Source organism: Melozone crissalis, unplaced genomic scaffold (assembly GCF_028551555.1).
Source record: "Melozone crissalis strain CALT ecotype California unplaced genomic scaffold, PUWL_Pcris_2 ptg000026l_1, whole genome shotgun sequence".
In the NCBI taxonomy this organism is placed as follows: domain Eukaryota; kingdom Metazoa; phylum Chordata; class Aves; order Passeriformes; family Passerellidae; genus Melozone; species Melozone crissalis.
The window spans coordinates 3,419,602-3,431,060 of record NW_026535804.1 but is presented as its reverse complement, the minus strand read 5'-3'; the positions used below and the strand labels follow the sequence as shown (position 1 = coordinate 3,431,060).

Below are 11,459 nucleotides of genomic sequence, written 5' to 3'. Positions count from 1 at the left end.
CTGGCGCTGCTCCGGACCCTGTTATGCAAACGGCCTGGCAGCCCTGCTCTGGTCAGCAGCTGTCAGTCTGGGCAGTGTTTGCACTGCAGGACTAATTTGGGGCAGAAAATAGGCTTCTGGGGTGGGAATGTGGTTCTGGTGAGTCTGTGGCCAAAGGATGATGTAATATGTGGGACCGTGGGGCAAACCAGGCCATGTCAGGCTTTCGGTGTTTGTCAGCCCTGAGATGTGATGCCCTGGAGCAGCTCACCTCAGCACCAAGAGATTCTCGCCTCTGGACAGATGATCTGACCTTGAGAGCTCCTTGCTCCTGCTGGAGGGACCTTCTGTTACTGTGGGATTTAAAACTCTTTGAGCCAAACAATGGTATTTTGGCTTATGCCTAGTTCAATAGGCACCACAATGGTCATGCACGTGCTTTTCACTCTGGAAAAGCTCTTTGAGTGCCTTGGTCAGGGCCTTTGAGACAGAGAAGCAAGAGATAGACAGAACCTTCTGCATTTTCCTTCTTTGCCTCTTCAGTTTGCTGTTCCATGATTCTGAGGATGCTCCTGAGTGTGCACTGCTCATAAAGCGCAGGCAGGGAGCTCGGGGAATGATTGGAAAAGAAAAAAAAAAATCACATTTAAAGCATCATCTTCTATCTACTAATTGATTTTATTCTTTCTCTCTGAGTAGGTTCAACCACTTTAATTTTCACTGTAATAATTTGATTAACAATTCCTGCAGTTATGTTACTCTGTGCAAGAGCAACTGGTGGGTGATATTTAAAACCCTGCCTGTTTCTGTTGGACTCTGAATCTGGGGACTGAATCTGTGCTCCTTTGCTGAGAGTCTAATACTTGGATTTCCCCTTGCAAAAAAAAAGTCATCTAACAGCTTACTGCTTCTGCAGAGATTTTGGCCAGTGTGGATCAGGTTGGAGCAAAAAGCTGGTGAAGGCCTTGCAAACCCCATCCATAAATACATTGTACCCATGTATATTTCTGGAACAAGACCCTTTTCAAAGGTTAAACTGCTCAAACTTAAAACCTCCTTCTCTTTCTTCCTCTCACTTTCTTCCACCCTTTTTCAGTTTGCTGGCTGAAACTGCAGATCTGGGGGAGCAGAGACACTCTCTCCCTGCATGGATGTGTGTGCTGTGGCTGTGGACACCAGTGAAGTGCAGCTTCCTTGTGGAAATGCTGGGACACAGCTGCCACGGTGCTGGTGTGAGGTGGGAGGCTGTCCCTGCTTCAGCAGCTGTAGGAGTGACGGGGGTCACGCACGGTTGGGACGGACAGAGATCTCTTTGAAGCCAAGTTGTATAACTTGGGGTTCATTGCAAAGGGCCTGGGTGCAGGGCCCTGCTGGGAGCTGCCAGCCACAGCTCAGAGCAGGCCCAAAGAGGAAGAGAGAGAAGGCAAGAGCATGGTAAAGAGAGAATGAGAGAGTAAAAGAGAGGATCAGAGGGCAAGGTTCCTGTTACAATACAGGAATAAATAATAATAAATAATAAATCAGAATAAATCTTCTTCTGGTTGTGGAATTTGGGGTTTATTGCAAAGGGCCTGGGTGCAGGGCCCTGCTGGGAGCTGCCAGCCACAGCTCAGGGCAGGCCCGAGAGAAGAGAGGGGCAGAGAGGATGAGAAGTAAGAACTAAAAGCATAAGAGGGTAAATGGAAAGTAAGTAGGTGAGTGAGTGAGAAAGTAAGAAGTAGTGAGCAAGAAAGGGAAGAAGAAGAAGAAGTAGAAGAAGAAGAAGAAGTAGAAGTGAGCGAAGTTCCCGTTACAATACAATAAATCTTCTTCTGTGTTGAATATTCTGATTCTCACTAACCAACCTAGTACAACATACAAATCCTATAGCATTTCCATACAGCCTATAACACATTACCATACTGTGTTACATTTTAAACCCTAAAAACTCCTCTTTGGGCCCCTTCTGCCAAGCTGTAGGGTCTGCTCTGACCCTTGAGCCTGTCTGCAAGCAGAGGGTGTTGTTCCATCAAAAGGGGATCACCTGCAGCTGGCCACACCATTGTTTTCCCATTGTTCAGTAACTGAGGTATCTCAAAGCTTGCTTTCATTTCAATCTCACTTATAGTTTCTATATTTTCAAAATCTTTTGCCAGGCAATCATATTTATAAGGCTTTCCTGTTCCATCCTCCCCAACAAGCACTCCTGCCAGTCCTGATCCTGAAGCATAGTTTAGGTGGATGCCAGGTTATTTTTGGGGGGAAAGGTGTCTGCTCCTCAGATCCATTTCTCCAGACTCAAGTAGTGAATAATAGGAAGTTCTTTCCTTTGGTATTTTTTGATTTCCATGCCTCGGCAAGCACATTCCTGTGGTGGGAGCTGTTTGGCATCTGCCACAGCTGGCACCTCTCCCCTGGCTCCAGGTTGTTTGTGTTTTGAGCTGCTCACTAGACAGCTCTGCTCTTCCCACACCGAGTTTTGCAGCCCTCAGCTGGCCAGCAAATGTCCAGCCTGGCTCCCACCCGTGGTTGGCTGGCAGTCTGCAGTGACAATGGAGCAGTGTTGGTGTCCCTGTGCCGTGCTCAGGGCGAGCTCAGTCCTGCCCAGCTCCTGCCTCAGGTGTCCCCTGGGACCAGCACTGCAAGGACATTGCAGAGAGGCAGGATTATCCTGCCGCCTCTCTTTCGTAATTGATTAACAGTTCTGCAAACATTCCTGGTGATTTGCAGATGCTGGACTCCCCTCCTCTCCTTCTTAAGATGTTGTGGGCTAAACAAATAAATACAGTTTTTGAAGCAGTGTAAATATAGATTTGGGGTGTTTCTTTGATGTTGCAGGTCTGACCTGGTTTGATACAATACTGGAGATAGTATTTTCCATGTTTAATCCTTGTTTTTATAAGTATGAAAGTTCTGGCATATCAAGGCAGCTCCATAGTTAAAATAGTCCATTGCTCTTTTAGGCCTGATTCTGTAGCTTTTAGGGGCTCCAGATCTGGTTTCCTGTGACAGTGTAGACTTGCAGTCACCTTCTTGGAGTGGCACCAGTGTAGCTTGGCCTTGGCGTGCAGCCCTCCTCTTTTGGCTGAAGGTGGGGGCTCAGGCATCTTCTGGGGGTGTCCAGAAGTGTCCCAGCTCTCGTGGAGCTGAGCCCCTGGCACAGGGTTGGGAGCAGGGTGGGAGAAGGTGCAAGTTCAGCAGTGTCCCATGGATTTGTCCCAAAGGCAGAGTACACTCCAGACAGTGTTTGAGGAGCTGTGGTGGATGGGCAAAGGGAAGTCCCAGAGGTTCTCTTGAGTTCCCCTCTCTTCCAGGCAGCTCCTGTCCCAGCAGTAGCATCCAGGGTTCTGAGTTCAGACCTGAATTGCCATTTTAATTTTAAATTCTTGAAGAGTCCCATCACTGCAGTGTGGAGGCTGCTTGTTGAGCTGGAGGAGGTGATGGTGGGTCTACCTCCTTCCTTCTGATGGTTTTCTTCCACTGCAGCATGGCCTCCACCCATTGATGTGTTGCCAGTTTGGCTCCCCATTGATGTCCACCCACCCTTCCCTTCTGCCGATTCCAGCAGCTGCTGGATGAGGCTCTTGGCCTCTCCTGTGAAGCTCACCCAGCCCTTACAGCCTCTCCCAGCCCTGCTGTGTCCTCCCTGCAAGGCACCAGATGTTCCCTAGCATCCCACTGCTCTAGCCAGGACTTGTCCTGCTTTGCAGAGCCTTCTTCCCTTGTGGAGCACCCCTGATCCATGCAAGACTTCTGACTTTCCCAAATGTTCCCCAGCCATTAGTCCCCTCTGTTCCCAAAATGGAAAATGGGCTTCATGTGGTGACAACATTTCTGCTTGTCCTCGGCCTCCCCATCCCACCCCACCTTGTTTTGGGGAGATCTGATGAGCAGGTGGTTTCTGTAGCTGTGGAAATGGGCCGTGAGAACATTTAAAAGGCCTCAGGGAAATAACAAGATTCCAGACTTCCAGCCATGTGTTTGGTTGGAGCTGAGCTCTCCAAATCCGTAGGGATTTTATCTTTGCCCCTAGATTTTTGCTGAGTTTCCTTGTCCAATAGCATCCTGATACCTCCAAACCAGTGGTTTTCTACCTTCATGTGACCTTTGTACATTTCCTCTCACTTTTTCACTTTTCCCAAATGCGTTGGCATCAGCACTAGGGAGGATGGAGTTAATTGCACAGCAAAGACCTTTTATCACACTGTGGGTAAACCAGTGACTGCCCATGTCTTTGCTGGTTGCCACTGGGCAGCACTTCTGCCCTGCTGGCAGGAAGGGGGAAACACTTGCAAGCCTCAAGGCTTCTGCTTGGCCTGGAGAGAAGAGAGGCAGCTTTAGCTCAAGACCACGAGGAGCAGCTTGTCCTCCCTGGGCAAGAACGGGAGATTCACTCCCAGTCAGGCTCAGCCTGGGCACACTGGGTTCTCCTTTTGGTCTCCTCCTGAGGCAAAGCCATTGCGTGCCACAGCACAAAGAAGGTGCTTTGGGCACCTAATACCTCTGGGATCTCTTTAAAGCCCCATCCAAACTGGGACTGTCTGGCGGCTCTCTTGGTGGAGAGATGTCAACAGGGTGGCCACCCTTAGAGATTTGTCCTGCAAGACTTGTTTGTTTGTGTCCTGATGTTTTTGACACAAAGATGGTACTGTTTCTGGGGAAGGAAATCAGATCTCAGTGTGACACAGGCTGAATGTGATCAGAAGTTGTTTTTTGCAGCAGCAGCAAAGTTGACCTGAAGGTTCAGGAATATTCCAATACAACTGGGGATAGTGGGATATCTCCAAAGCAAGGAGATGCATGTTCCCAGGGGACAGAAAAGTTTAGTGTGACCTTGGCAGTGAGCAGCTGAGTGAGGGAAGGTTCTTGCTCAGTTATGAATGATTTTGAGCTTGCTGTGGTGGGAAGGGATGGGGTTGACTCAGGGACAGATATCCAAGACAGACGCCCTCGGCACGGGTTTAGGGACAATTAGATCCATCCAGCATGTTACACTGAGAGGGGTTCAAAGGGCCTCTTAGAGGTCCCTGAACACATCTCTTGGGCTGCCAGTCTGCTTTCTGTTGTTCATGATGCCCTCTTTGAAGTCTGAAAATCCCTATTATTTCACAGTCAATTTGCTGCTTTTTTTCTGAGGCCAATATTGTCTCCAGCAAAGCTCAGTTTCTGTAGGCTTTCGTTTGGCAGTTCAAGCCCTGCCATCATCATCCTCCAGCGTGGCACTCATGGAGGGTGGTGACGAGGAGGATGAAGATCCTCCCTGAGCATCCTCCATGAGTGTCCTCCAAGGAACTCATGCCTTTCTGCAGCCCTGACCTTCTGCTCCAGTCCCACCCACTATAACCCACTTGGGGTGCTGGTGGTTAAAACCCCAGCCTTTTCATTACAGCCTTTCAGCAGCAGTTAAATGCGGAGGACACTGGGTGTTTTTATTGCTGTTGAATGCCAGGGAAAACCAAGGAGCAGAGGCCTGATGTGGCTTCTTCCAAGTTAAGCAGTAAATAAGCAGCACAGTTGGGAAAAACCCAGGGTCTTCAGAGTCCCCACAGTCCCCACCAGGTCAACTTGCCTCCCAAATGTTTACTAAAGAGACTGAAGTCTGATTGTTCTTACTTTATTTTTAATTTTTAGACGCTTCCCTCTTCAGGCTGTTTTGCCTGTTCCACAGTGACCAGTATTTGAACAGCCCTGGGAGGAAATGTTTGGGAAATGTGCTTTAAAAAACACAGTTCTGCTAAGATGTTCCTTTTATTCCTGGTTTATACAGAGGCTTGGGATTCACAAAGAATGAATCTCTTGTTGGTAGGAGCAAGTTAGGCAGCAGTTTGTTTTGGAGCTGTCTTTGTCATCACTGAGGGCAAGACTGATCTGGGTGTTGGGGTGTCACTTGTAGCCCTACAGTAAAAAAAGGCTTTGAGGTCAATTATATTTTGTATTCTTGTAGCTCCTCTTGAAGCCAAGGGTCCAAGCTGGAATCTTTGCCTCAGAAAGCTCTGTTTGACACCACATACAGTGGAAATTATGGAGCTGATGCTGAAATTATTGGGTGAGGTTTTCTGGACTGAATTACACCAGATGACAAGGCTGAATGATGTTAAGTGTCCCTTTGGGTCATGAGGGCTAGGAATCTTCATGGATATCTCCAAGTTTAAAATGGTGTGTGGAGTTTTGTGGAAGTGTTGCTTCATCTCCTCCTGACAATGGACACGTGTCAGATGAGGGTTGGGAGGACAGCTGTGCTGGCACAAGGGTTTGCTCCATCCCCTGCCTCCATCCCAGGAATACAGCTGTGGATAACCATCCTAAGGGGGAAATAACATCTTGGAAATAACATCTGGAGCAACGTCGTGGTATCTGGCTACAGACTGGTGTGCTGGTGTAGGCAGGGGAAGGCAGTAATTGGGAAGCAGATGAGGGGCTGGAGGTTCAGACCTGTGTTGCCCTCTGAACCAGCTGGGAAGCCCATTTCTGAGGGTGTGAGGGTGTTTATGGGGACAAGCCACAGGCCAAGGCATCAATAACTGGTGTTTGGGGTATAGGGCATAGTGCTGGGCATCTGGAGGAGCCTGGTGAGCCACAGAGCTCACAGCATCCTCCTGCCAGGGAGCTGCCTGCTCCTGCATCCAATTAAACTGCTGGAGCGACCTGCAGAGGCAGCAAGGATTGACTCAGGGCTTGGCTGGGATCCTGGGACCAGCACTGCAATTCATCCAGCAGAGTGAAACAAAAAAACAAAGGCACTGGGATTTTTAATAAGTGTTTAAGGTCTCGGATTTGGGTCTGGTCAGTCATTTGATCCAGCCACAGGACTCGTATTAGTGGGTGGGAGAGAAATGCAGTCTGAGCATGAGGCGCTGTGGGTTTGCACCCAGCTGGGAAGCTGTCCTTGTGTCTGGGAGCAGAAGCCTGTTCACAGTTGCTCCTTGGGGGCTGCCAGGCTCCAAGCAGAGCAGTTTGTACCAGATGGTCCCTGCAGCATCCTGGAGAAGTTCTCCTCCAGATTCCTGGATGCAAGCAGGCTCCAGCTTGGATTCATGCTGACCCTGGTGCAGTCAGCAAGAGCATCAGCCGTTGTGCCAGCCTGTGCCCACCATGAGATCCTGCAGCAGCTCCAAGCAGTGGAAAGCGCCAAGTGCTCCAGGGTTATTACACACTGTTGTACCCCATAGCAGTGTTGTCTTCAGCTCATTCACAATATTTTCATCCTTGTTCACGTGCTTCATCATAGTCCTTTGCAAAGCTGCACATTCATTTGGGGCACAGTGCCTGGAGTTGGTGAGCACCATGACCATGTAGGCACGTCTGGGCATTTACTCTGAAGGAACTGACCAGATTTGGGTGCCAGGGCAACTTGGGGGTGAGAGCTGCTCGCATGTCAGTCTGGAGAACTGCAGGAGAAATGAGGAAATACTTCCCACGTCAGCCCTTTCACAGCCACGCTCTCCCAGCAAAGCAGCCACAGGTGACGTTACTGGGGGTGACATTACTCTGAGTGGGTCAGAGACACCAGAGCAGTGCTCCAGCAGCTCCCACTGCTGAAACACAGCTTCCAAGAGCTGGAAATGTAGCAGCAATCCCAGCAATGGTGCTGTTGCTGCAGCTCAGAGCTGCTCAGGGCACCTCCTGTGCAGCTCCTGCTGCCTCAGCCTGGCCACTGAGCTGGGCATAAAGCACTGGAATTTTCCTCTGAGGAGAAGTGACCTTCAGCTGAGGTGGCTCAGAGCCTGCCATAGGGATTAGCTGTGAGGGAGGTTTAGCAGCAAGAAGCTTTTGTCCTGCTGTGAGGCTTTGGGTCTGTAAGGGCAGCTGTGCCAAGTGTTGAGCAGCCTCGTGATGCCTTACAAGGATTACAGGGGCTGATGTCTGCAGAAGGATCTGCAGCAAGCAGCCATGCTGCAGCACACACTGTTTCCCACAGGAGTCTGCTGCTGGCTCCAGGGTTTTTCCAAAGTGATGTCTTATGTTCCCTGAGTTGTTACAGATGCAAGGTGAACTCAATACCTTGACTGCAAGGGCACCAAGGCAAAGTCAATGTCTGGCAGAGATGGTCCGGGACAGGGCTTTGAGAAACAAGAGTTGAGAAAGAGGATGGTGATCCCTCCAAGAATAGCAGTTAGGGTGTCAAAAGTACATGACACCCCAAATGTTGTGGGTGATGGGGTCAGGAGCACTGTGAGGGAGATGAAGAAGGCCCTGGCAGGCAGGTGCAGTGATGATTTAACTCCTGTTTCTCCAAGCCAGCAGAGTGGGACTTGCTGTCCTCTGAGTGGCTTGGGAGAGCATCCTCCTCACACCCCACTCTTCCCTGCAGTCATGACCAGCTTTGTCTTTCCTGTGCCTGAATCCATGTGGTCCCCTTTCCCCTGAGACACATTTCCTCTCGTGTGTTTGCAGGTTGCCTATGGGACCACAGAAAACAGCCCTGTCACCTTCATGGGGTTCCCCAGTGACAGCTTTGAGCAGAGAACTGAGACAGTGGGATACATCTTTCCCCACACAGAGGTGACCATGACCCTCCCCACGTGCTCCAGGTGCTGTGCCAGCAGCAGACTTCACTCCATCCTCCCTGTCTGGTGCTGATGTCCAACTAAGCCCTTGTTCTCTTCCAGGCAAAAATTGCGGATCCAGAAACAGGGCAGTGTGTGCCTCTGAACACTCCTGGGGAGCTTCAGATCCGTGGCTACTGTGTCATGCTGGGCTACTGGAATGACCCTGCCAAGACAAGTGAAGTGATCACTGCTGAGAGGTGGTACAAGACAGGGTGAGTCTGAGAACTTCTCCCAGATGGTCCCACAGGGTGGCACTGGATGAGGATGCATGGGTGTGTGTAGGAGTGCTTGGCTGGGATTTCCAAAGTAGAGAAAACTGTCACAGTTTATCCCTCTGATCTGTCTGTGACACTTAGAAATGCTTTCAGCACAGAGCCCCTGGTGCTGAGTGTCGCCGGAGAGGGACATTGTCACTGGCCACTTGTGCATGGAGGGATTGTAGGGCTACAGGGCAGGGCCAGGCATTGCCTCCCCCCTGAACCATGGAGCTTGTGTGGATGCTGCCAGTTTCTGTACCAGGAGCTCTTGGATCTCTTCCCTGTGCTCATCTCAGCCCTTATCCTCTGATCCCACCCTGGCTGGGGCAGCACCAGCCACTCTTCCCCCAGCTGGGACAGACCAGAAGGGCACTGTCATTGCAGGGACATCGCGGTGCTGACCGAGCACGGCTACTGCAGAATCGTGGGGCGCTGCAAGGACATGATCATTCGGGGAGGAGAAAACATCTATCCAGCAGAACTTGAGCAGTTCCTCCACACCCACCCCAAGGTTGAGGAGGTCCAGGTGAGTGGGAGGAGGTGGGGTGAGTGAGAATCTGGTTTTGGGAATCTTGTACATAAAGCTTCTGGGATTGCTGCTTTGAGGCTATTTGTATTTCCCTGTTTTGAGCATCAAATTCCATGTAATATTGGTAAGCAAGGAGGAGGGGGAGGCTCATGGGATGGAAGGGGCATGGGGCATATGGATTGTGGCAATCCCCTTGTGTTCCAGCTGCATGTCTGCAAAATGCTTGTCATTCTTCAGTTTTAAACTGCCTGTCCAGTTTCATGACTCCCTCTGAAAGTCTTACTCAGAAAGCAGTCTGGAAGGACAGTTTTTACTGATAATTGCTAACTCTGACATCCAGGAAGACTCTTCCAACAAGCCCCTGGAGATGAGGAGTGAGACTTAGTTTCACTCCTTTGCAAGACAGCAAAGATTTCCAGGACTGAGCAGCTGCTCCCTGTCTGCTGGGATTGTTCTCCTCCAGGTTTTGTGCCAGACAAGTTTCCCCATAAATAAACTACTTCTTTAGTCAGAGTTCTGCCTGTGCCAGGCGAGCATCTCTGTTTGGAACAGTCCCAGTGCAGATGGGTTGCAAACCAGCCCTGTTTATGTGGTTTCTAGGGCTTTATGTCACTGCTCTGGACTCAAAAGGATCAACGTGTCTCTAGCAGTTGGAGATAGTGGTTCAGGGCAGGGAATGACAGTAGGATTCTTGTGGAATAGTGGGAGCAAACTTTGGAGAGAGCTCAGGCTTGGGAAGCCCATTTCCTGGTGTCACAGGCAGAGGCCCACTAAGATCTGTGATTACAAGGGTTTTAAATAATGCTTTCATTCAACCTCATCCTTCCCCTGCCATTCCATCTGGAGATCCTGAAGCACTCGTGGCAGCCTACCAAGTCTCCTTGTTGTTTGTGAAACCTCTTGCCCCATTTTTTTGGAAGCAGAGGGATGATGACAGGTCCATGCTGCATCCACAGTGCTCCAGCACCCTGTGGGATGGGCTCAGGGAACACACCATGGGCCAGACAGAGCCTGTGGGAGGCCAGGGACATCCCCAAGGGTCACACTGTCCATCTCTCCCAACCCAGGTGGTTGGTGTGAAGGATTCAAGGATGGGAGAAGAGATCTGTGCCTGCATCCGACTGCGGGCTGGGCAGGACTGCACCAAGGAGGAGATTAAAGCTTTCTGCAAAGGGAAGGTGGGTCCCCAGTCCTCAGCTTCCTTCCAGACCAGTACACCCAGGGGCTGCTGGGGACTGCTGGATGAAAGCCCATGGCTTTAGAGCTCTGGGGGACCCAGCCCTGGCAGTGCCAGGCTGTTCCTTTCAGGTTGTGTAGCTCTGGTTTTTCTCTTCCCAGATCTCGCATTTCAAGATCCCACGTTATGTTGTGTTTGTGAGTCAGTACCCACTCACTGTCTCAGGCAAGGTAAGAGAGGGGCTGGGGCAGGGCAGGAGCCCTGGCATTCTGTCCCAGCTCTTCTCTGAGTCTCTCTCCCTGCTCTCTGCCCTCTGTTCCAGATTCAGAAATACAAGTTGAAGGAGCAGATGGAGAAGCACTTGCAGCTCTGAGACTGGGAAGGCAGAGCAAAAAGCAGGATAAATCAGCCCCATTTCAGTCAGCTCTGAGTCTGGTTTTCACCTGTGCCTTGGGCTACACAATGGAGACTTTCCCTGACATCAGGCTGATGGCACTTTTAGTCAATAAAACAGAGCGCCTTTTTTCCCCAGTTGGGCTTGTTTCTTTGCCAACAGAAATACTGTGGTGTGAGGAATGGATGCTCATTTTTGGAATTCTGTCCAGTTACTGAAAGACCTTATGAAGATTTAAAAATGTTGAGTGTCTCTGAGCAACTTGGCTGCAGCCATTCCACAGGAGTTGAACATATGCTGGTGGGTATTTTTCTGACACTCTTAAGTCCAAATGCCCTGGCCTGGCTTCCCAGGATAGGTGATGCCTTTTCTCCTTGAATGCTGTGAGACTCCTGGGTTATTTAAGAGCAACTGAACTTGAAATGAGGGGCAGGGGTTTCAGAGAATGAGACTTTGCATCGGGGCTCTCTAAAACTGGCTGGAAAAGCTCACTCTGTTCCCACACCTCCCCCAGGTGTTACCCCCAAAAAAAAAACCTTCTCCAAGGTACACATGGCTTTGTTTATTTTGTTGTTTTGGACAAGACAGACAGTAA

At 50.1% G+C, this 11,459-nt stretch overlaps 1 protein-coding gene across 1 annotated transcript in view; it reads left to right on the top strand.

The window, feature by feature from the left end:
- The window catches only part of ACSF2 (acyl-CoA synthetase family member 2), a 37,889-nt gene extending 26,906 nt beyond the window's left edge, over positions 1–10,983 (top strand). Inside the window, exons 11-16 of the mRNA XM_054278932.1 lie at positions 8,353–8,460; positions 8,568–8,719; positions 9,149–9,290; positions 10,361–10,471; positions 10,632–10,700; positions 10,793–10,983. Coding sequence (XP_054134907.1) covers positions 8,353–8,460; positions 8,568–8,719; positions 9,149–9,290; positions 10,361–10,471; positions 10,632–10,700; positions 10,793–10,843 — 633 coding nt within the window. The 3' untranslated portion in view covers positions 10,844–10,983. The remainder of the gene's footprint in view (positions 1–8,352; positions 8,461–8,567; positions 8,720–9,148; positions 9,291–10,360; positions 10,472–10,631; positions 10,701–10,792) is intronic.
- The last annotated feature ends 476 nt before the right edge of the window (positions 10,984–11,459 follow it).